At 41.7% G+C, this 25041-nt stretch overlaps 1 protein-coding gene across 1 annotated transcript in view; it reads right to left on the reverse strand.

The window, feature by feature from the left end:
- Positions 1-25041, reverse strand: part of LOC149442413 (A.superbus venom factor 1-like) — a 476989-nt gene that overhangs the window by 125758 nt on the left and 326190 nt on the right. The window contains exons 25-29 of the mRNA XM_089656130.1: positions 21690-21756; positions 16121-16207; positions 14310-14513; positions 6712-6787; positions 2838-2997 (exon numbers count right to left, since the gene is read on the reverse strand). Coding sequence (XP_089512256.1) covers positions 2838-2997; positions 6712-6787; positions 14310-14513; positions 16121-16207; positions 21690-21756 — 594 coding nt within the window. The remainder of the gene's footprint in view (positions 1-2837; positions 2998-6711; positions 6788-14309; positions 14514-16120; positions 16208-21689; positions 21757-25041) is intronic.

Raw genomic sequence — 25041 nt, forward strand, 5'->3', positions numbered from 1 at the left:
CGCACAGACCTTTACAGGCTAGACAATGGTACCCTGACAGTCATTAGGTATCAGGATGAAATCCTTGGACCACTGTGAGACTGATTTGATCCTGGTGCACGGCAATGCCTGGCCTCATGTGGAAAGAACATGCAGGCAGTTCCTGTAGCATGAAGGAATTGATACCATTGAATGGGCCCCACACTTGCCTGTCCTATATCCTATAGAACACCTCTGGGATATCATGTTTCGGTCCATCTGCTGACGGCAGGTTGCACCTTAGACTGTCCAGAAGCTCAGTGATGCCCTGATTCAGATCTGGGACCTTATTAGGAGCATGCCCCGATGATGTCAGGCATGCATACAAGCACATGGGAGCCATACAAACTACGGAGTACCATTTTGAGTTGCTGCAATTAAAATTCAGCAAAATGGTCTTTGAATTCAGTCCTCTATAGGTTGATAATGTTCATTTCTATCAAATGATGGGGCATCCTTAGATTCCGAACACATTACCCTGTCCATGTCAGTATAAATATCCAGCATATTTTTCCCTATTGAAATCTGATGACTGAGAGACCATTTAAAGGCTCAGGAACCCTTTGCAGGTGTTATGGCTTAATTAGCTGATTAGAGTGGGACACTTTGAGCCGAGAATATTGCACCTTTTCACAATATTCTCATTTTCTGAGATTGTGGATTTGGGGTTTTAATGAGCTGTAAGCCATAATCATCACAATTATGACAAATCACAGCTTGAACTATCTTGCTTTGCATGTAATGAGTCTATCTCATATATTAGTTTAACCATTTAAGTTGCATTACTGAAATAAATTAACTTTTGTACGATATTCTAATTTTTTGAGTTTCACCTGTATATAAACTTTGTGAGAAGACCACAGGGTACACATATGACTTTTGCATTTACAAAGAGAAATATAGCCACCTGGAGCCCCCTTGATGTTCAATTTATATGGATAACAGCAAAAAAAAAAATAGTGTGGTACCTTATGTCACTTCTGTTCCACCAGTGGACAATTTTTCTAACAGTGCCACTTTTCTGACACCTTTTTCTTCAGCAAACTGTAGCCTTTGTTACAGTGGCACCAAATCATAAGGGCTTTCCACAAAGACTGGTCACCAAAAAGCTGAAAAGGGGGTAGTCAGCAAGTTTGCACAATGAGGTCCTTACATGGAAGGATAGGGAGATGATTAAACCCTACCTGACAAACTGAAATCCATTCACTTATATAAAAATGTGCCCATCTACCTATTCCAATTGGCCATTTACAACTCTTTTGTTATCCATAAGTACGCAGGAAGCCCTGGCTCCTTCCTAAGTTACCAAGAAAGGGTTGGTATTTACCAGAAAGGATCCACACCTGAAAATCTTCATTCTGATGCAGTCAGTAGGTTGCAGGAGAGATACTTCCCTGATGTTCTCTCTCCTACCAGAACAGGGCAAAACCCCCCACCCCCAAAAATAAAAACAAATTCTGTGTATGCTCCAAAGATGGAATAAGGCATGATACAGTTGTCCCTCACATCCTGGCCTCTGCATAAAGGACTATATTATTGAAGGTGTGGTAAAGGTATTTCTCCTATTTCCAATTATCTGCATTTTGCTTGCATCTGTTGTTTTGTGTACTTACCATTTGTGTGTCTTTGTAATATGTTTCTTTCTGCTGCCTGAACGGACCACTTGCATGCATACTGACTATGTCACTGCCTGCCTCCTGAGCTGGTGCGGAATATACATTTTCATTTTCTTTGCTCATTTTACAAAAACTTGTGGCAAAAAAGTACTTATTCACTATACGGCATATACAAAATATGTTGGGGTGTCAGCTTTACAAAATGTGGTCATTTTGTGGGTGTTTCCACTGTCCTGGTGTTCCATGTCCTCCACAAGTATGATAGGTAGTCAGGAAATTAGATGCATAACGTATTCCACTAGAAAGCCTTAAGGTACTCCTTGGATTGTGGACCTCCCTTTGTGGCTAGGCTGTCAAAAAATCTCCAAAATGTGGCATCACCATACTCTGGAAGAGTAGCAGAATGTGTTTTGGGGTGTAATTGTAAGTATGTCTATGCTGTGAGTGAGATTTCATTTGTTAAAATGACAACTTTGTGAAAAAAAACACATTTATTTACATTCAACATTCCAAAGGATTGTGGCAAAAATGTACAACTTCAAAAAACTCACCCTGCCTCTTATTAAACATTTTGAATACTTTACAAAAAAGGGGGTTATTTGGGTGTATTTGTACTGTCCTTGCATTTAGCCCCTCAAGAAATGAGATAGGCAGTCAGTGGCAGTGGAGGAGGGGACAGTGGAAACAAGTGGAACACCCTTTGAAGTTCTTCTTTGAGCCCTTGGTAAACCAAACTCTCATTCCCTCTGTATGTTTCAGCTTGGGAGCTCAAATTGTTTAATCCCTTTTTGCACACACAATGCATATGTGCTGTGGCAAAGAGGATGGGCTTTATTGTCCACATGCTGCATTTATGTGTCCATGGGCGACAGAGCTTTCTGTGTTGAGAGCATGCTCACTGTGTGTTCTCAGTGCAGTGATCGAACTGTCAAAGACAGCTCTTACTCTCTGCTAATGATTGGTAGCTGGTGGGATCAGCTCCGTGACCATGTGACCACTGTGACAGTCATTTCTTCCTGCTTTCATATGAAAGGGATGCTGGGCAGGAAGGGGTAAATAGGATTTTTCTGTTGACTAGCTGCAGAGTGATGGGGAAGAAAAATATTGTTCCAGGCAGAGACTGTACCTGGTGAAAAAGAAGTCCAGGGATCCAGTGGTGCCAAGAGTGACAGTGAATCTCAGCTTCATGCCAATTGTACCTACCATTATATATGTTTGAAAGACAGGAGCATCTTCTCTAAAGACACCGTCTGGGTTCTGCTTCTTATCTATAAGCCAGCTGACAGAATCACATATTTGACTTTTGTCAATGTTGGTAAGGCTAAAAGCCAGGGAAAAAACCCTGACAACATAAGCAGTGAGCCTGAGGAGAGAAATCCACCAGTGAGTAGAGAATTGGGTAAATGGTGAGCGACGAGCAGAAGACGTACAGAAAACTGAGCATGCAACAACCGTACAATCCAACATTAAAGGAAACCTGTGAAGATAGACAAATGGATACTGCAAATACTCACTCTTTTTTAAAGGGAACGTCTCTCAGACTATTGCTGGTCCCTGCTAGGTCTGTTAACTGGAACAAATATGCAGAACAAGCTTTTTTTGCTGGCTGCATGCTTGACCCATGTCGATTCCCCACTCCAAGATGGCCGCCGTATTACTTCCGGTTCCTGCTATTGTGCGTCCATCGTCACACCTCTGACGCGTTTCGTCACATCCGGGACTTAATCTTAAGGGATCTGGAGTGGGGAATCGTGAGGACATCCACCCAGGAGCTGCGTGGCTATCCCCAGGCAGGGGAGTCTTTCTTGGAAATGCGCGATTGTCATTGTATACATGTAAACTGATATATTAAAGTATATTTTAAGGATATTTTGCGGATTTACACTATTATTGTCCCTTGTTTCCTGGATGGATCGGAGTGACCAGGGAACTGGCTGATGATACCAGGAGGGGATGAGATTGGAGAGTGGAGACAAGGAGACTAAATTGTATCTTATAAACGCTCTTGAGATTCTGTTTTTTGGTAAGGGTATATAATCTATAAGCATGAGAATTTAGACACCATTGTAGTGAATACACTGAGTGTATCACATCACTGTTGTGACACAAGTTGCTGTGGTTGTTTTTCTCACGTTTTGCACTTATATGAAACACGTGTGGAGTGCTTATATACTTTATTGATAATGCACTATGTGGAGCTTTTTTTGATTTTTTTGAGGATCTGGGTGAGAGCTGACTTGTGAGGATCTTCAAACAATACAAAGAGTGACTCTGAGTGGGACATTGTATTCATTTTTCACTTTTTCATATTTTTTTTATAATTCTTGGAGTTCAATTGGACACTGTTATATAGAGCACGTATGGGATAATTCACTGATTATTTGTATTATTTATCACATTACTGAGTGAGTAGGGTTTACATCACTAGAGGGGGGAGGATTCCTTGTAGATAAATATTTTTTTGATGTGTGTAACTTTCTAGGGTGGAAAGTGGTTTCTATTTTGGAATTGGTTAGTTGACAGGGGTTGGAGGATTCTACCACTTTTGTTTATATATTGAGTGTTAAAAAAAAGTTTAAATAAAATAAATAACAAAATTAAAATATTCAAAGCATGTCTGAATACCTTTATCTGTGTATAAGACATTTCTGGTAGGGGCACCTAGACAATGTCGTCATAAGGCAATTCCCTTGGACTCCTGAGATATCAGAGTCATCTATCCCAGGAGTCCAAGAGAATTAGACTAATAATGCAATCTCAGTTAAGTAGCAGACAGGGCTGTTAATCAGTTTCAGCTGCTCAAAAAAATTAAAGAAACACTTTTTAATCAGAGTATAGCATCAAGTCAATGAAACTCCTGGGATATTGATCTGGTCAGTTAAGTAGCAGAGGGGGTTGTTTTCCCTACTCACCTTTTCTGACTGTTTTTCACTAGTTTTGCATTTGGCTATGGTCAGTGTGACTACTGGTAGCTTCAGGCGATACCTGGACCCTACAGAGGTTGCACAGGCAGTCCAACTCCTCCAGGATCGCACATCAATACTGCCAGAAGGTTTGCTGTGTCTTCCAGGACAGTCTCATGGAGGAGATTCCAGGAGACAGGTTTTAGGAGATATGGACAGGGCCTTAGAAGGTCCTTAACCCATCAGCACAACTGGTATCTGCTCCTTCGTGCATGGAGGAACAGGATGAGCACTGACAGAGCCCTACAAAATGACCTCCAGCAGGCCACTGATGTGAATATCTCTGACCAAACAATCAGAAACAGACTTCATGAGGGTGACCTGAGGGCCCAATGTCCTCTAGTGGGCTCTGTGCTCACTGCCTGGCACCATAGAGCTCGATTGGCATTTGCCATTGAACACCAGAATTGGCAGGTCCACCACTGGCACCCTGTGCTTTTCACAGATGAGAGCAGGTTCACCCTGAGCACATGTGAGAGACATGAAAGGGTTTGGAGAAGCCGTGGAGAACGTTATGCTGCCTGTAACATTGTTCAGCATGACCGTTTTGGTGGTGGGTCAGTGATGGTCTGGGGAGGCATCTCCATGGAGGGATGCACAGACCTTTATAGGCTAGACAATGGCACCATGACTGCCATTAGGTATTGGGATGAAATCATTGGACCCATTGTCAGACCCTACGCTTGTGCAGTGGGTCCTGGATTCCTCCTGGTGCACAACAATGCCCAGCCTCATGTGCAGAGAATATGCAGGCAGTTCCTAGAGGATGAAGGAATTGATACCATTGAATGGCCTTCACAGTCGCCTGACCTAAATCCAATAGCACACCTCTGGGATATCATGTTTCGGTCCATCCAATGCCGCCAGGTAGCACCTCAGACTGTCCAGGAGCTCAGTGATGCCCTGGTCCAGATCTGGGAGGAAATACCCCAGGACACCATCCATTGTCTCATTAGGAGCATGCCCCGATGTTGTCAGGCATACATACATGGGGGCCATACAAACTATTGAGCACCATTCTGAGTTGCTGCAAATAAATTTCAGCAAAATGGACTAGGATGCTGCATCATTTTTTCACTTTGCTTTTAAAGGTCTTTGAATTCATTCCTCTGTAGGTTAGTAACTTTAATTTCCATCAAACAATGGGGCATCCTTACGTTCCTAACACATTACCCCGTCCATATCAGTATAGATATCCAGCATGAGATTTTTCCCCATTGAGATCTGATGTGTTTTCAAAGTGTTCCTTTCATTTTTTTGAGCAGTGTATTTTACCAAAAAAGGGTTATTATATTGTTCACTAAAATTAACTAAAGTATATTTTAAAAAAAAAAACCTGCGCAAATACTGTGTGACATAAAAAAAATTGAAAACCCCACCATTTTATTCTTTAGAGCCTCTGCTTAAAAAAAATATAGTCTTGGGGGGGTTCTAAGTACTTTTCTAGCAAAAACTTATGATATTTACATGGAAGAGAGAAATGTCAGAATTAGGCAGGTAGGGAAGTAGTTAAAGTGTATGTAAACCCTATCATTGAGCTTATCTCATTGTTCAGTTAAATACTGTATACTATTAAAAACATTTTGTTATATCTGTTCAATAAGTGCAAACAAAAAAACTGTTGATCCTGCCAGAAATCTAATGAGCTTATGACTTCCTGTACTGTCTGCTTCTTCTGCCCTGAGGTCTTATTAACCCTGCTCAGGTTACTAGTATGGACTACAGGACACCTTCCCTTCTCCTCATTCTCTATCAGTATAGTGAGTGAGCGTTGTCACCCTAGGAGAGAAACTGTGTTCCTTGTAGGATCGCCAGGTGATAATAAAGAAAATAAAGACTGAAAAATAAAAATGAATGCGGTCATCACATTAAAGGGCTGACAAGCTGCAATACATTACATTTAATTTAGTTATATACTAAAATATAGAAGGCATGACTATACATCCAGAACTTAAAGACAAAGTTAGTGAACAAGCATAAAAGGTATAATTTGCATAGCATTGCCCACAATCCTATGATGAGAAATAAAAGCTATTTTTTTGGGATATGATGGTATCTGAACTAGGTTTAAATATATTCTACCTAAAAATGAAAATAAAAGAAGTTTGTATTACCATGTGCTGGCTGCAATGAAACGGAAGCTTGAATAGGCTGCTTCCTTTTTACGGTATCCCATTTGCTTTGATATACCTGGTAATAAAAGCAAAGTGTTACATTACTTTCAAGGTATTTCATGGAAAACCAAAGAAAAAAAAATATTCCCTATTGAGCTCCTTCTCACCATGTTCCTATTGATTTATCTAACATTACATCTAGAAGATCGTCAAGTGTGTTTGGGGAAGAGAGTGTGTTGTCACAGTAATACTATTTTCTACACCATTTCCTTTTTTGAAGGGTTCCATTGGGGAAACAGGTCAAATACTTTGCCAACACTTCCCACAAGAAAAGAAGCAGTCTTGATGTAACAGCAGCACAGTAAGCAATTCAGAACTATTGCTCCCTGCACATGAGCATAGGATAAGGTATTAACGTGGTTAAAGGTTAGAGTGAACATTGTCAGCCTATGAAAGAAAGTATGTTACTAGCAGGTTCATCAGAGGATAATAAAAGAAAACAAGCCTTAAAGTGAATGGAACCATCATAGGAGGTAGGCTGCTATGAAACATGTTTTCTTGGCGCCAACATGGCAGCATAGCAGTAATAGAGGTCCTCTGCTAGCTAAAGCACGTAAAGTGAGGTCACTACTTGTGCCTCAGAGCAGTGTGCAACTGAGTTCAGCATCTTTTGGGCGCAGTCTCAGTTCTTAGGCTGTAAAAGGCGCTAAATAGACCAGGAGTCCCTTCTGTAGGTCTTTTTGGGCATGCAGTGCCTCCTAGCTAGGAGAAAATGTTTGCCTGGCTATGGTCTTTGCTGGGCTAGGCACTGGTAGTGCAGTTAACTTTTCCCCCTTTGTTTTTTTCCCCCCTGTAGTCTGTTTCTCTCTTTTTTACCGTTTTTTGTTCTCTTTCGTGCTACCTACCTTAATCTTCCCTCTGTTCTCTCACTGACCCTTCTTTCCTCTGTGACTTGTTTGGACCATGAACATGGGAGTCTGGGCACCAGGCACACCAGCAGTGTGGAGGTCATGGACCTTCTTGCTGATTCATTCCCTTTTGGGAGCAAGTTCCTACCCTGATCAGCTGAACTAACTGTCCATTTTTTGCCATTGCAAGTAAGTATATCTTCACAAATTCTGGCCCAACATTTCCTATGGGATTGCTCTTTTGGTTCTTTTTTCTTACCTGTTAATCTTTGTTAGCAGCTCAGCCTGCGGCTGTTGCAATGAACAACCCACCACTCTTACAAGACCCTCACATGCCAGATAAGAAAGGGGCCTAGGATTCTGGTGAGTGAACTACACTACAAAAGAATGCCTCTGATGCTGGTTACTTTTCTGTTCAAGCCCTGCCCTATTACACTCTAAGAAGTCTAAAAGTTCTTCAAAGTGTTGGGAAAAGCCTGGCAATAACTGCCCCTAGTCCTGAGCATGTATATCTTGCTCCAAGTGTCATTAATGAACCAGAGTTCCAAAACTTCTTCTTCATGGTCCAAACATTACTCTTCTTCTCCAGAACACGCACAAAGAATCAAAGGGAAATTCTACTGGATCTGCAGGGCAACCCTCCATGCCAAATAAATTGGTTAATGAAGACTGCCTAGGGCATATATCAATAGATCAAGACCAGAAAAGTCTGCAGGTGGTGAACAACCAGTATGACATTCAGTTTGAGTTTGCAGGCAGTTTTCCTACAATAGCTACTGTATATCTGTTTTTCTCAACTGCGTGAAGGTTAACTGGGCCAGCCATGCAAGTAACTCCTTAATCCCAGCAGCAAAAGTCCCAGGACACTTCAAAGTCTTTTTGACTGCTTGTCACAGGCACTGTGGGATTGAGTCACTTTATAGAAGTCTGGATGGATCATTGTGAAGATCCTTTGGTAGTCTTGATAGTCACTCCTTGCCATTTTGGACAATTGTTCTTCCTCCACCTGCCAGGTTTTACACAAATACGCAGATTCCAAACCCACCCCAAAAATCAGGTATGTTTAACTGTTACATCACTACTTTCCAATAAAAAAGGGCAATTGTTCATGTTCCCTCTTCCAAAAGGTTCACAGGATTGTACTCTGTACTGTTTCTGGTCCACTAGAGGAACAGCGATTAGTATCCAGTCATAGATTTGAAAAAGCTGAATCAATAAATTTTTCTTGATAGATTCAGGATTGAGTTCTTACAAACAATACTTTAGGAAGTACAACCAGAGGACTGGATGCTTTCAATACACTTCCAGTGTGTTTACAGTGGGGATCAAAAGTTTGGGCACCCCAGCTAAAAATTTGTTTTAATGTGCATAAAGAAGCCAAGGAAAGATGGAAAAATCTCCAAAAGGCATCAAATTACAGATTAGACATTCTTATAATATGTCAACAAAAGTTAGATTTTATTTCCATCATTTACACTTTCAAAATAACAGAAAACAAAAAAATGGCGTCTGCAAAAGTTTGGGCACCCTGCAGAGTTAATATCTTGTACTGCCCCCTTTGGCAAGTATCACAGCTTGTAAACACTTTTTGTAGCCAGCCAAGAGTCTTTCAATTCTTGTTTGAGGTATCTTTGCCCATTCTTCCTTACAAAAGTCTTCCAGTTCTTTGAGATTTCTGGGCTGTCTGTCACGCACTGCTCTTTTAAGGTCTATCCATAGATTTTCAATTATGTTGAGGTCAGGAGATTGTGAAGGCCATGGCAAAACCTTCAGTTTACGCCTCTTGATGTAATCCCCCGTGGATTTCGAGGTGTGTTTAGGATCATTATCCATTTGTAGAAGCCATCCTCTCTTTAACTTCAGCTTTTTCACAGATGGCATCAAGTTACCATCCAAAATTTGCTGAAATTTTATTGAATCCATTTTTTCTTCTACTCGTGAGATGTTCCCTGTGCCACTGGCTGCAACACAACCCCAAAGCATGATTGATCCAACCCCATGCTTAACAGTTGGACAGAGGTTCTTTTCATTAAATTCTGTGCCCCTTCTTCTCCAAAAGTACCTTTGCTCATTCCGGCCAAAAAGTTCAATTTTAACCTCATCGGTCCACAGAACTTGTTTCCAAAATGCATCAGGCTTGTCTATATGTTCATTTGCAAAGTTCAAACGATGATTTTTGTAGTGAGGACGTAGAAGATGTTTTCTTCTGATGACTCTTCCATGAAGACCATATTTGTACAAGTATCTCTTTATAGTGGAATAGTGTACCACAACTCCAGTGTCTGCCAGATCTTTCTGGAGGGATCGTGCAGTCAAACAAGGGTTTTGAATTGTTTTTCTCACAATCCTGCGAGCTGTTCTGTCTGATATTTTTCTTGGTCTTCCAGATCTTGCTTTAACTTCCACTGTTCCTGATGACTGCCATTTCTTAATTACATTCCGAACAGAGGATATTGACATCTGAAAACGCTTTGCTATCTTCTTATAGCCTTCTCCAGCTTTGTGAGCGTCAACTATTTTCAGTTTCAGTTTTCTAGACAACTGCTTAGAAGAATCCATGGTGCTGATTGTTGGGGCAAGGTCAGATGAGTCTGGGTATTTAAAACCTTTGAGATTGACATCACCTGGTCTTCCCAAACTATGATTGAGAACAATCCATGACACTGGCAGGTCTCAGCTTTGCAAAGGGGGCAGTGCATGCTATAAATTCTGCAGGGTGCCCAAACTTTTGCAGACGCCATTTTTTTGTTTTCTGTTATTTTGAAAGTGTAAATGATGGAAATAAAATTTAACTTTTGTTGAGATATTATAAGAATGTCTAATCTGTAATTTGATGCCTTTTGGAGATTTTTCCATCTTTCCTTGGCTTCTTTATGCACATTAATACAAATTTTTAGCTAGGGTGCCCAAACTTTCGATCCCCACTGTACCTATAAATACCCATCTAGTCATCTTTTCAGAAAGGCCTGAGATTTGCAATAGGACAAGCTCATTTCTAGTTTCAGAGTCTTTCAGCCTCTGTACATCTCCAACTACATTTTGCCAAAGTACTGATAGCAAAGTTGGCTCCCCTCAGAGTGCAAGCTTTTCAGGTTCACAATTACCTCCGTGACATCCTCCTCCTGGCTAGTAGTGAAGTGCAATTCCTGAGTCATTGGAAAGTCTTTACGGACACTCTTCAGAAAACTTGGTCAATACGGTAGTACAATTACTGCCTTAGAAGTTGGTTAAATTAAGCTAATTTCATATTGCACACAGCCTTAATGAAGGTTTCCGAGCTACCAGTACTTTTCTAACACAGTTAATTATACATACTAAGCTTATAGTGCCTGGCGCAATTCCTGTATTTGTGTAGTTAGGTGAAAAACATTACCGAAAACGGTATCAAGAGACATGTATCTGAATACAGAAACTGACAATGGTAAGCACAAACTCTCACATAGGGCTGGCACACTAGATGTATGTTTTTTATTTCTCTTTGGATTAGTGCTTGTTTAAATGGCCAATGCAGCATGCTTTTAGATACAGTTGCAAGAAAAAGTATGTGAACCCCTTGGGATTACGTGGAGTTTTGCATGAATTGGGCATAAAATGTGCTCTGAACGTCATCTAAGTCACAACAATAGAAGAACACAGTCTGCTGAACATAATACTACACAAACATTAGATGTTGCCATGGTTTAATTGCACATAACATGTAAACATTCACAGTGCAGGGAGGAAAAAGTATGTGAGGCCCTAGCTTAATGACTTCTCCCAGAGCAAATTGGAGCCAGGAGTGAGCCAACCTTGACTCCAATCAGTGTGATGATATTGGATGTGTTGCTGACAGCTGTCCTGCCCTTAAAAAACACACACCTGTTTTGGGTTTACTGGTTTCAAGAAGCACTGTCTGATGTGAACCATGCCTCGCAGAAAAGAGCTCTCAGAAGACCTACGATCAAGAATTGTTGACTTGCATGAAGCTGGAAAGGGTTACAAAAGTATCTCCAAAAGCCTTGATGTTCATGTGTCCACGGTAAGACAGACTGTCTACAAATGGAGAAAGTTTAGCACTGTTGCTACTCTCCCTAGGCGCGGTTGTCCTGTAAAAATGACTACAAGAGCACAGCGCAGAATGCTGCATGAGGTAAAGAAGAATCCCAGAGTGTCAGCTAAAGACCTACAGAAATCTCTGGCACATGCTAACATTTTTGTTGACACATCTACAATAAGGAAAACATTAAACAAGAATGGAGTACATGGGAGGACACCACGGAGGAAGCCATTGCTGTCCAAAAAGAATATTGCAGCACGTTTGAAGTTTGCAAAAGATCACCTGGATGTTCCACAGCACTACTGGCAAAATATACTGTGGACAGATGAAACCAAGATTGAGTTGTTTGGAAGAACACACAACACTATGTGTGGAGAAAAAAAGGCACAGCACACCAACATCAAAACCTCATCCCCACTGTAAAATATGGCGGAGGGAGCATCATGGTTTGGGGCTGCTTTGCTGCCTCAGGGCCTGGACGGATTGTTGTCATTGATGGGAAAATGAATTCCAGAGTTTATCAAGACATTTTGCAGGAAAACGTACAACCATCTGTCCGCCAACTGAAGCTCCGCAGAGGATGGGTGATGCAACAGGACAATGACCCAAAGCATACAAGTAATTCCACAAAACAATGGCTGCAACAGCTCAGAATACGCCTTCTGGAGTGGCCCAGTCAGAGTCCTGACCTCAACCCGATTGAAATGCTGTGGCATGACCTTAAGAGAGCGATTCACACCAGACATCCCAAGAATATTGCTACACTGAAACAGTTTTGTGAAGAGGAGTGGTCCAAAATGACTCCAGATCATTGTGCAGGTCTGATCTGCAACTACAGGAAATGTTTGGTTGAGGTTATTGCTGCCAAAGGAGGGTCAACCAGTTATTAAGTCCAAAGGTTCACATACTTTTTCCTCCCTGCACTGTGAATGTTTACATGTTATGTGCAATTAAACCATGGCAACATCTAATGTTTGTGTAGTATTATGTTCAGCAGACTGTGTTCTTCTATTGTTGTGACTTAGATGACGTTCAGAGCACATTTTATGCCCAATTCATGCAAAACTCCATGTAATCCCAAGGGGTTCACATACTTTTTCTTGCAACTGTACATCCAACTTGCAATCTGAGAAAAGTTTGAAAAGTTTCTGAGAGTTTGATAGATCCTTTTAAGTTCCTTTCAGTTGCTTCCTACCTACTTATGACCTGCCTTGGCTTACTTATGACTAAACATGTGCAATTAGTTTTGGTCTGAATCTAGATTCGGACAAATTGTTGGTTATTCTGAGATTCAGACGTATCCAAATTTCCAAATAACAACGGTAATGAATTTCATTATAATTTGTTTCATTTTGTTTATTCATTTTCTAACGAACTCCAAATGATCAGAATGATTTGAGCTTGAATTGGTCAAAAAGTATTGACTGATCCGAATTCTGTGTGAAGCTGATTAAGGAGAGGCCTGGGACGCTGGCCGCAGCATCCTTAACAAGCTATGAATCATCAGCTGTCAGTGGCTATCCCACTGACAGCTGAATGTAAAAAAAAAATTGCCAGCAATGAAAAAAAGAAAAACAAAAAAAAAAAAACAGCATGGGCCCCCCCCCCCCCCAAAATCCATACCAGACCCTTATCCGAGCATGCAGACTGGCAGGTCAGGAAGGGGGGGCAAGTGAGTGCCCCCATCTGAACCATACCAGGTCACATGCCCTCAATATGGGGGGATGGGGGGGATGTGGTTCGGGGTAGGGGGCTCCGCCCCAAAGCACCTTCTCCCCATAATGTCCCCTCACTTCTTGTTTGTGAGTATATTTCTACTTTCATTCAATAAACTGTTATCTGGGATAATGCGCTAGGCCAGTGCGCTCTTGTTCCATTTTTTTCCTGCAGTCTCTTCCCCACAATCCTGGGTGGTGGTTGTGGGGGGCTCATCGGAATCTGAAAGGGGTCTCCCAGATCCCAACCCCCCCACCACCACTATGTGAATGAGTATTGGTTTGTCCCCCTCCCCTTTACTGACCTGCATGCTCAGATAAGCGTCTGGTATGGATTTTTGTTTTGTTATTTTTTTCATTGCCTGCAATTCTTTTTTTGACATTCAGCGGTCAGTGGGGAAACCACTGACAGCTGATAAGTCAATGGTTGCTAAGAACATGGGGCTGGCTTCCCGGCCCTCTCCTTAACAACTAGCTATTCTTCACACAGAATGCAGATCGGTGGATACATTTTCAACCGGTTCGAATTTGTGAAAACTTGGATTTCATTAGATAATGAATAAACAAAGTGAAATGAATTCCGAAATGAATCCACAAAATAAAATTAGTAACATGACAAATTTATCCGAAACAAAACACCTTTTTTTTATAACAATTTATGACCTGGTTCTTACCTCCTTTTAGGTTGTTTCAAGCTGCTTTTACATTCCCATTCACTTGTATAGTGAGAAAATCAGTTCTGACAAGGAAAATGGCTGTGTACATTCCCCCCACTTCCTCCCTGAATAACAAGCCAGCAGCCAAATTCTTTTCCTCCTCCATCCTATGTATAAGGATATAGGATGTAGACGTGTATTCACCAGCAAGATGCATCATCATTGCACTTTTCACTACTTAGTTAATAAAGCCACTGATTTGTATATACTAATTTTTTCTTACCGGAATCTATGTACTGGATAGCCTGCGCTCTGCGATCTACTCCAACTCTTTCCCATTGCCTGGTCAAATCAAGGAAGTGAGTGGCAATCACAGTGGATGTCATCCTCATCATGTTCTGCTCTCCACACCCATGTGGTAGATCTATCAGATGATTTAGATTGATGCCATCGATGGATTGTTGCACCATTTCACTAATTGGAGTTCCTGAATAACATAAGTGGGTCAGGTATACATATAGGATATGTACATACAGTAGATTTTAAAAATCTAAGCACATTATGGATTACTGAATTTGTTTGTTTTCACCAGTGTTTTTCAAATATGGTAAGCTATGTACTTCAGTGGTGTACCCCAGTGTCAAGTAATTTGCTTCCTTAAATTGGAAGTTAGTGAAGTTTGCCTTTACATAGGTGGTTGGGGAAGAAAGGTCCCCTTACACTGAGAAGATAATGAGGACCTTCAAACTAAAGGGGAAAGATGGGTTGCATGGGGTATCACCTTCATTGCTTTGGGGTTTCCAACACAATCAAAGTGACCATAAAATCTTTTCAGCAGAGAACTTCCATTAAGCTTCAAAGGACTTGTATTAAGCCTCATAGCAGTGCCAATAAGTATTTTAGGAGTAATCTACTGTATATAGCCATTACCAGCACTTAGGTAATCACACTAAAACCCAGAGGCTGGTAATAGGCAAATTATAAAATAGTAATTAACAAATTTTTACTGAAAAATATTAATGGTTTCATTACCTCCTACCCCTCGGATTCTTTGATTGGCTGTGTAATTTGTGTAAACACCTTCCTCTGGGATCATAAAAGATGTCTGCATCTGCAGCTCAAGTGCTCTTTTTTCTCCATCAAAGCGAGGCATCTATGCTGAGAGTCATTCTGAGGGTAAGTGACTCTGTCAGAACCAATCTTATGCTGCATTGAATTGGACTCTATCAGAACCACAGGTTGGGCAATTTAGTAAAAAATTTTTAGTAAATTTAATCTTTATTCCCATTTTACTGTTGATATTATTGTTTATTTTGTAACATATTTTTCTGTAGACACATATTTTGTTTGCACTTTTTTTTACCTTTTTCTTTCAATATTTTAAAACCATTAGGCCATATCTCTAAAAGCCTTAAAAAAGAACTAAAAATGATTGCTCTTTGGAGAATGTTACCATATTTTTAAATTCTGATCCATCCCTGTCTGGAGTGGCAGTGGGTATAACAGACCTATCTCAAAGGTCAGAATTGTTACAGTAGATGCTGTGAGCAGTGCATGCTTCTGTTAAAACATGTGGTGGCAGCTATTGTTTACTATGAGTTAACTGACCTCAGTGATGATCACTCTCAATCTGTTGGCACTTAGACTGTTGTTCTACATGCTGTAAAATCTCTGTGCATGATTAAACTGATAGTTCCATTGTCACAGTAGTCAGTGGAAAATGCCTACTTACATTCGTAATCAGTGGAAAACTGCCACCTTACATTGGTGGTCAATGGAGAAATGACCTTGCTGATCAGTGGAAAAGACTTCCTTACATTGGTGACCAGCAGACAAGTGCCTCCTTACTTTGGCTGTCAGTGGAAAACTGCTCAATCACAAGTTGGTTGGTGGAGAAGGTACTCCTTAAATTGGCAATTTTTGGAACGGGGCCTCCCTACATTGGTGATGAGTGAAGAAGGGTCCCTTACATCGGAGGTCACTGAAGAAATGCACCCTTAACATGATAATCAGTGGACAGTGACTTTTATATAGGTGCTCTGTGGAAAAATGCCCTTTACATTGGTGGTTAGTATTTCTATACTCAGGACTTACCTTGAATAGTAACCATTGTTTTTACTTCTGTATTAGGGACAACACTTCTGGTGTCCACTGCTGGGATAAATTCTTCCTGTACCCCATCTGCCAAAAAAAAAAAAAACAGTCACCGACGGGCATTATATTAGAAGACACATGATACCATTTTCCACATACTCAAGCAAATTTCTTCTAAATCCAGCATGCTACTGGCAATCAAACATTAATAGACCATTTTTTTTATGTAGTTAGGGAAGCTATACTTGCTTCCAGTAAATTTTAATTTCTCGCTCATTGATGGACACTGATACTTCAGTATTGACCATAGGGTTATAACACTACTTCCAGGAGTGAGACACCTGGCTCAGAAACATAAGTACCACCTAGAGATGGCCCCTGATGGTGGCCAAATTCCCCATCTGCTAAAGACAGCTCAGTTTTTTTTAAATTGTTTACGTTTAAGATCCTAAGTTGAAATTCTTAGTCTCTCTTTTCTTTAGCAGGGATATTCTTTCTTTTTCCTTTTTCTTTATTGTTTTTCTTTGCGATCTTCAATCAACAGCTGAGCTAGGTGACAGACTGAATAATATATTGTCCCATCCATCTCAACCGTCAAGCACATGCAGATTCCTAGCTATGTGCTGGATTGGCGAGATACCTCGCGGGGGGACACATTTGACCAAACGACCCCCAGCTGTTTTGTTACTTGCCCCCTAGGCGAACAGCTCCCCTCCTTGTGACAGGCAGTCTGCTGTGGAAGAAGGTGGCCACTCTTTGTCTGTGAATGTAAGAATAGAAGTGAAACTAGAGCCACTTCACCTTCTATGTGGGTGAGTGAGGAGCTGTCAGGTACCCTGTCTCCCTGAGCTCCTGTGCTGTTTGAATGTAGGAGCTGGCTGATGCCTCCTTCTGGATGCCTCCACCTTTTGTTGTGGTTCTGCTGTGTGTTCTATGTCATTAGGGCTATGGCTAAAGGATTGTAAGCCTGCCTGTGACCATGTGGTCTATGCTGTTGTGTCTGCCATTGCAACACCGGTGGTCACCTTGGAAAGGTCTTGGTGACAGCCAATTACATCACTTGCTGGCACTCAACAGTGCTGCTGGAAGGGGTAGTACCAGCTAGGAATGCATTGATTTCCATGTGGCTTTTTTCTGCACATGTGCCAGAACTGCTGCTGTAGTAGGGGACAGCGCTCTGTAGTGCAGGTTTTCACTGGGAGGCCTCTCATGTTGTCTTCCCTGTGTGATTATCTGCATAGCCTAGTAGTCCAGTAAGTCCTACTTGGGTCAGTGTATCTGTGGCAGCTTCTCTGTACCTGTGAGCACTTGCCTTTTGTTCACCCTAGATGTGTGGTGGCTAGTGTTTCCTGAGAGGGACTTGGGACTCACTCCGCCCTCTCTAGGGGGTATGCTCTGGTGTTCCAGGAGCTCTGTGACATCCCTATGGATTTTCAAGACTCCCTCCTCCCTGTAAGGCACTTCTTTAGAAGCAGCCTTCAATCCATTCCCATGGATGCCTTTAGCACAGCTCTGGAAGGTTTTGAGTCACATTTGGAGCAAAGCAATTGCATTTTAATGTTTTTTTCCTCCTTCCTTCTCATTGGAGTCTTCTGATGTAGACATACCTCCCAATGTTCTTAGATGGTAATGAGGGACACCTATTAGCAAATGTATGCAGGCATAGGACACACTCCCTGCCACTCCCCCTTAAAGGAGAATTATACAAATACAAATAGTTAAACCCACAAGTGCTTTTCTTTTACAACTACTATTCCTTTATACTGGCTTTTAACGGTTACAAGGTTGCAACCATTTAGAAATTGGATGAAAGGATTAGCACTGTGAAATGCTTTTTGAAAGATAAACACTGCATTTTATATACAACTACATAGAGCAGACCAAAATGAGGGACAAATGAGGAGGAAAGAGGGATAGAGAGACACAAGGCCCTGCCACTACGTGAATTTATGGCACAACATTTGCATTGAGGCTTAATGCAAAGCTTCAGGTTGTTTGCTAATGGGGGGGGGGGGTAACCTGTAAGTTAAGTTCTTTCTTGTTTTTTTTTAGGATTTTGTAATCCTGGATTGGGGCCTGGAGTATGAAGGTTTCACAGCGTGTTGGGAGGGAAGGAACCTTCAATCCTGTTTTTGGACTTTGCTAGACACCTGCAATGAGTGCAACAGGCTTCACAGCCAGCTCACTGCTGCACATACACAAGTCATGGTGCACCCTGTGAATGGTCCTGCAGCCTCCCAGGACCTATGATGTGTCCCAAGGGACTACAGGCAGAGAGGGGACAAAGGGAAAATATCCACTTGGATTGTCTAGGTAATCCGGGCAGAAGGGAGCAGGTACTTGTCAAAACCAAGTATACCCCCCAAAAAGTGTCCAAAAGTTGATGGGGGACAGAAAAGTGGCGCTTCCCTTTAACCACTTGAGCTCCAGAGGATTTACCCCCCTTAATGACCAGGCCTCTTTTTGCTACTCGGCGCTGCACTAATTCAACTGATAATTGCGTGGTCATGCAATGCTGCACCCAAACGAAATTTACGTTCTTTTTTTCACACAAATAGAGCTTTCTTTCAGTGTAATTTGATCACCTGTGCGCTTTTTATTTTTCACGCTATAAACAAAAAAAGGCCAAAAATTTTGAAGAAAAACAATATTTTTTACTTTCAGCTATAAAAAATATATAGTAAACTCAAAGTTGGTTATAAATTTAGGCCAAAATGTATTCTGCGCCATGTTTTTGGTAAAAAAAATCCCAATAAGTGTTTATTGATTGCTTTATGTGGAAGTTATAGCGTCTACAAACTATGGTATAGATACTGCAATTTACGCCATTTTTCTGCTATACAGCGCTGCGCTAGTTTAACGGACAATTGCGCGGTCATGCAATACGGTACATAAATGAAATTTACATCCTTTTTTTCCCCACAAATTGAGCTTTCTTTTGGTGGTATTTGATCGCCTGTGCGGTTTTTATTTTTTGTGCTATAAAAAAAAAGGCTGACAATTTTGAGGAAAAAAACAATATTTTGGACTTTTTGCTATAAAACATGTCCAGTAAAAAAAAAAATGCAAAAATCAAATTTAGTCATAAATTTCTGCCAAAATGCATTCTGCGACATGTCTTTGCTAAAAAAAAAAAAAAAACCCCAATACGTGTAAATTAATTGGTTTACGTGAAAGTTATAGCGTTTACAAATGGCGGGAAAGATACTGGGATTTTTAGGGTTTTTTTATACTAATTATGGCGGCGATCAGTGAATTATGGCGGCGATCATGGACTTATGGCGGCGATCAGGGACTTATGGCGGCGATCAGCGACTTATGGCGGCAATCAGCGACTTATGGCGGGACTGCAGGACTGCGGCGGACATTCTGACATTGGGGGGTACTGACTTGGGGTCACTGACATCCCCAAAAACACTAATACAGTGATCAGTGCAAAAAAAAAAAAACACTGACACTGCACTAATGGCAATGGGGAGGAAGGGGTTAACTTTATTTTGCAGGGAAGGGTTATAGGAGTGAGGGGAGTGTTTTACTAGGGGGCGGGGGGGTGTACTGGGCAGGACAAGGCTGATCGAGAAAGAGAAACTGTTCTTTCTCGATCAGCTCATCCTCGAGCTGACAGGGAAGTGACAGACAGCACAGCTACTGTAGCTGTGCTCTCTGTCACTGTTTATATATACAGTGGCTGGGCGGCAAGTGGTTAAGGGTGGAGTTCCGCTTTAATTGGTAATGATTCTGATATCTTTTAAGACTGGTGAACATAAAAGAAATACTAGAAGAAATACTATTTATAAAACATTTACTGCATGAATGTCAGAAATATTTGTGCAAGTTGAATGAAGTTTCATTGTGTGATTTTAAGTAGATTAATTCCTGTATCATCAGCTCTATCTAGTGACCAAAATGTGGTATCATTTTCTGAAATATCTTAATGAGAAAATATATTGCATTTTGGCCAGTAGATTGAGCTGAGGATACAAGAGTTAATCTATTCAAAAACATATGGTGAAATTTTGTTCCACTTGTATGAATGGTTTATAAATAAACCACAGAGCTGATTCACACATGTGCGGTGCGGATTGAAGCTCAGGTTTCACAGCTAATTGACACAGATGTTGTTCAGCAGGTCATGTCAGGTTTACATCAGGCTCAGGACACGAATAGGTCAGGATTATCCTGTTCACACATATGTGGTTTAGAAATGGTTCCCATAGAAGTCAATAGGCTGTAATCCACACCTGAACCTGACAGCACTGCTCAGAGATCCTACAGGACTTTTTCAAACCGCACTGAATCCACACAGACAGTGCATCAGACATATGTGACCAATAGGGATGGACTTCATGAACTTAGGTTCAACTCGAACATGGGCCGTTTGTGTGTTCGCCGAATACACGAATGGTATGAGTGTTCGGCAGGCTGTTCACCCCTGCACCCCACCATGCACTGCGCCCTGACAGTGCATTGTGATTCCGGTGCACCTGTGGTCAGGTGCATTGCTTTGACCAATCTCTGACCAATCACAGCGCATGATAACATCACAAGGTGGCGAGGTGAACACCTTGTGATGTCATGACAGTATTTAAGAACTGTCATGGGGGGCTCAGCTGTCAGATGGCGAGAACAGGGTTTTTTCTTTTTTCGGGTAGCAGCGGCAGGCATCGTGATTGACATTGGATCTACTTCAGGGGACATTTTTTATTTTTAATAAAGGACTTATCAAAGACTGTCTCCTGTCTTTTTTTACACTACACTTTTTTTTGTGAATGGGTACCATACTCATTCACATAGGGGGCTTCCAGATTTCAATAAGCCCCCCACCCGCAGACCCCCACAACCACAGACCACAGTTGTGGGGAAGAGGCACCCCCCATGTTGAGGGCATGTGGCCTGGTATGGTTCGAAGGGGTGCTTGCTTGTCCCTCCCCTTTCCTGACCTGCTGGGCTGCGTGCTCAGATAAAGGTCTGATATGGATTTTGGGGGGGATCCCCATGCCATTTTTTTTAAAAACTTTTGGTGTGGGGGTTCCCCTCAAAATCCATACCAGACTCAAAAAACTTGGTATGAATGGGAGGGGGACCCCATGTATTATTTTAATTATCAGGCAATGCCAACATTTTTTTTTACATTCAGCTTTTAAAGGGGAACCCCACTGACAGCTGAAAAAATAATGAAAGTTTCACTACTAAAATCCTGCGTGACTTAATAATATAACTCATGCAGTATTTTAGTAATTGAGCTGTATCTTACCGCATATTCTGATGCGGTAAGATACCACTCAGTATATTGTTCGGTTCCTGTTCAAAGTTCATGGTCGAACATTCTGTAGGTTTGGATGTTCAGCCGCGACCCGTACAGGGGGGTGTTCGGCCCATCACTAGTGAACAAGCACCATAGGAAGCAATATTATTTCACATGTCATGCGGATTGTATACGGTTCAAACCTCCAATCTGCATATATGTGAAGCGGCAATAAGGCTTCACATGCAATATCAAAGAGCAAATCAATCTGATACTATGAATAGAACACCAGCCTGTAGAAAGTGAATGTAGAAGATTACAAACCTTGACCCATCACTTCCGGATCCAAAACTGCAGATATTAATGTCTGTACAATGCGTTCTCCTTCCGGCTGTAACAAAGAATAGAAATTGAATCCGTGTATGAATGTATCGCATATTTCACTCATTAAAGTTCATGTCTGAGCAAAATAAAAACAGTTACAAATATACAATACATCTCTCCAACACATACATAAGGTCCACCTTGCTAGTGCCAAGAAAATATCCCCAACATCATTACACCACCACCAGTCTGAACCGTTGATACAAGGCAGGATGGGTCCATGTTTTCATGTTATTTACGCCAAATTCTTACCCTACCATCTGAATGTCATAGCAACCAGTCTGCTCATTCTCCCCTGACCTCTGACATCAACAAGCCATTTTTCTCCTCACAACTGCCACTCGCTGGATATTTTCTTTTTTAGACTATTCTCTGTAAACCCTAGAGATGGTTGTGCATGAAAATCCCAGTAGATCAGCAGTTTTTGAAATACAGTAATACCTCGGTTCACCAATGCTTCTGCTCATGAACAACTCGGTTCACAAACAGAAGAGTTCACAAAAATTTGCTTTGGTTCGAAAACTCCACTTCGGTTGATGAACATGAGCTGCGGCCATCTTCCCTGCTCTTACACATGGTTGTGACTTCCTGTAGGTGAGATCGCGGTCACAGACAGACCCTGAAAGTGTACTGTGAAGATACTTGCAATACTGAGAAGCTTTTTAGCACATACTGTACAGTACTGGACTGTACATCCCTGTGCACACTTGCTGTAAAGCTTTTTTTGTGTGCTTTTTAGCATATACTGTACCAGACATCAAGTATGGCTTGAAAGAGAATTCAGAGCAAACAGGGTGGTAAGAAGAAAGTGTGGAGTGGTAATAAAGGTGACAAGAACATGCAGAGCAAGCATGGTCTTTTAAAAAGAGAGTGCAGAGTGGTAATGAAGGTGACCAGAATGTGCACAGCTGTAATGAAGGCGACAAGAATGCGCAGAGCAAGCATGGTCATAAAAAGAAAGTGCAGAGCAGTAATGAAGGTGACAAGAACGTGCAGAGCTGTAATGAAAGTGACAAGAACGTGCAGAGCTGTAATGAAAGTGACAAGAAAGTGCAGAGTGGTAATGAAGGTGACAAGAAAGTGCAAAGCAGTAATGAAGGTGACAGGAACATGCAGAGAGGTAATGAAGGTGACAAGAATGTGCAGAGTGGTAATGAAGGTGGCAAGAAAGTGCAGACATTAATGAAGGTGACAGGAACATGCAGAGCGGTAATGAAGGTAACAAGAGCGTGCAGAGCTGTAATGAAGGTGACAAGAAAGTGCAGAGCGGTAATGAAGGTGACAAGAGCGTGCAGAGCGGTAATGAAGGTGACAGGAACATGCAGAGTGGTAATGAAGGTGACAAGAACGTGCAGAGGGGTAATGAAGGTGACAAGAATGTGTAGAGCGGTAATGAAGGTGACAAGAATGTGCAGAGCGGTAATGAAGGTGACAAGAATGTGCAGAGCGGTAATAAATGTGACAAGAATGTGCAGAGCGGTAATGAAGGTGACAAGAATGTGTAGAGCGGTAATGAAGGTGACAAAAACGTGCAGAGTGGTAATGAAGGAGACAAGAATGTGCAGAGCTGTAATGGTAAGAATAAGGTTGTGAAGAAAATAACCATTGAGTTGAAGAAGAAAATTGTAGAATAGCATGACCATGGTATTCATGTGACTGATCTGGCCTTAGAGTACAAGATGGCCAAATTGACAATCTTGATAATTTTGAAGACGAAAGCTGCCATCAAAGAAGCTGATGTCGTAAAAGGAGCAATGATGTTAACCAAACAGAGGAAGGTAATGAAGGTGACAAGAACGTGCAGTGTGGTAATGAAAGTGACAAGAAAGCACAGAGCTGTAATGAAGGTGACAAGAAGGTGCAGAGCGGTAATGAAGGTGACAAGAAAGTGCAAAGCAGTAATGAAGGTGACGGGAACATGCAGAGTGGTAATGAAGGTGACAAGAAAGTGCAGAGCAGTAATGAAGGTGACAAGAACGTGCAGAGCGGTAAAGAAGGTGACAAGAAAGTGCAAAGCAGTAATGAAGGTGACAGGAACATGCAGAGTGGTAATGAAGGTGACAAGAAAGTGCAGAGCAGTAGTGAAGGTGACAAGAACGTGCAGAGCGGTAATGAAGGTAACAGGAACATGCAGAGCAGTAATGAAGGTAACAGGAACATGCAGAGCGGTAATGAAGGTGACAAGAATGTGCAGAGCGGTAATGAAGGTGACAGGAACATGCAGAGCGGTAATGAAGGTGACAAGAAAGTGCAAAGCGGTAATGAAGGTGACAAGAATGTGCAGAGCAGTAATGAAGGTCACAAGAATGTGTAGAGCAGTAATGAAGGTGACAAGAATGTGCAGAGCGGTAATGAAGGTGACAGGAACATGCAGAGTGGTAATGAAGGTGACAAGAAAGTGCAAAGCGGTATTGAAGGTGACAACAACGTGCAGAGTGGTAATGAAGGAGACAAGAATGTGCAGAGCAAGCATGGTGGTAAAAAGAAAGTGCAGAGCTGTAATGGTAAGAATAAGGTTATGAAGAAAATAACCATTGAGTTGAAGAAGGAAATTGTAGAAAAGCATGACCATGGTATTCATGTGACTGATCTGGCCTCAGAGTACAAGATGGCCAAATCGACAATCTTGATAATTTTGAAGACGAAAGCTGCCATCAAAGGAGCTGATGTCACAAAGGGAGCAACGATGTTAACCAAACAGAGAAAGCAAGTGCTGGAAGACGTGGAAAAACTTTTGTTAGTGCGGTTGAATGAGAAACAGCTGACATGTGATAGCATTAGTGAAGCTATGATCTGTGAGCCAGGAAATTTCACAGTAATTTACTGCAAAAAAAATGCTCTACAAGTGGAGCAAGTGAAGAATTTAAAGCCAGTAGAGGATAGTTTGAAAAATTTGGCAAGAGAAGTGGCATCCACAGTGCGGCAGGACATGGTGAGGCTTCCTCACCATGACAAGGCTGCTGCGGAAGCCTACAAGAAAGAATTTGCTGAATTCATGAAGGCAGAAGGATATGACACTCAACATGTGTTCAACTGTGCAACAAGTGTTCAACATGTGCACTCCTGAACGCCCGATCGGTGTGCAACAAGTTTACCGCCATCCACGGCCTCTTTGTTTCCCACTCCCTCAACCTCCTAGCGATCACGGATACCTGGATCCAGGCCACTGACTCTACCTCCCCTTCTGCACTCTCCTACGGAGGTCTCACCTTGACGCACTCACCCAGACCCAACGGTCGTAAAGGTGGTGGGGTTGGTTTGCTCCTGTCACCACAGAGCACCTTCCGAGTCC

Source organism: Staurois parvus, unplaced genomic scaffold (genome assembly GCF_062004578.1).
Source record: "Staurois parvus isolate SC_StPar_1 unplaced genomic scaffold, SC_StPar_1.0 ptg000887l, whole genome shotgun sequence".
NCBI classification, from domain to species: domain Eukaryota; kingdom Metazoa; phylum Chordata; class Amphibia; order Anura; family Ranidae; genus Staurois; species Staurois parvus.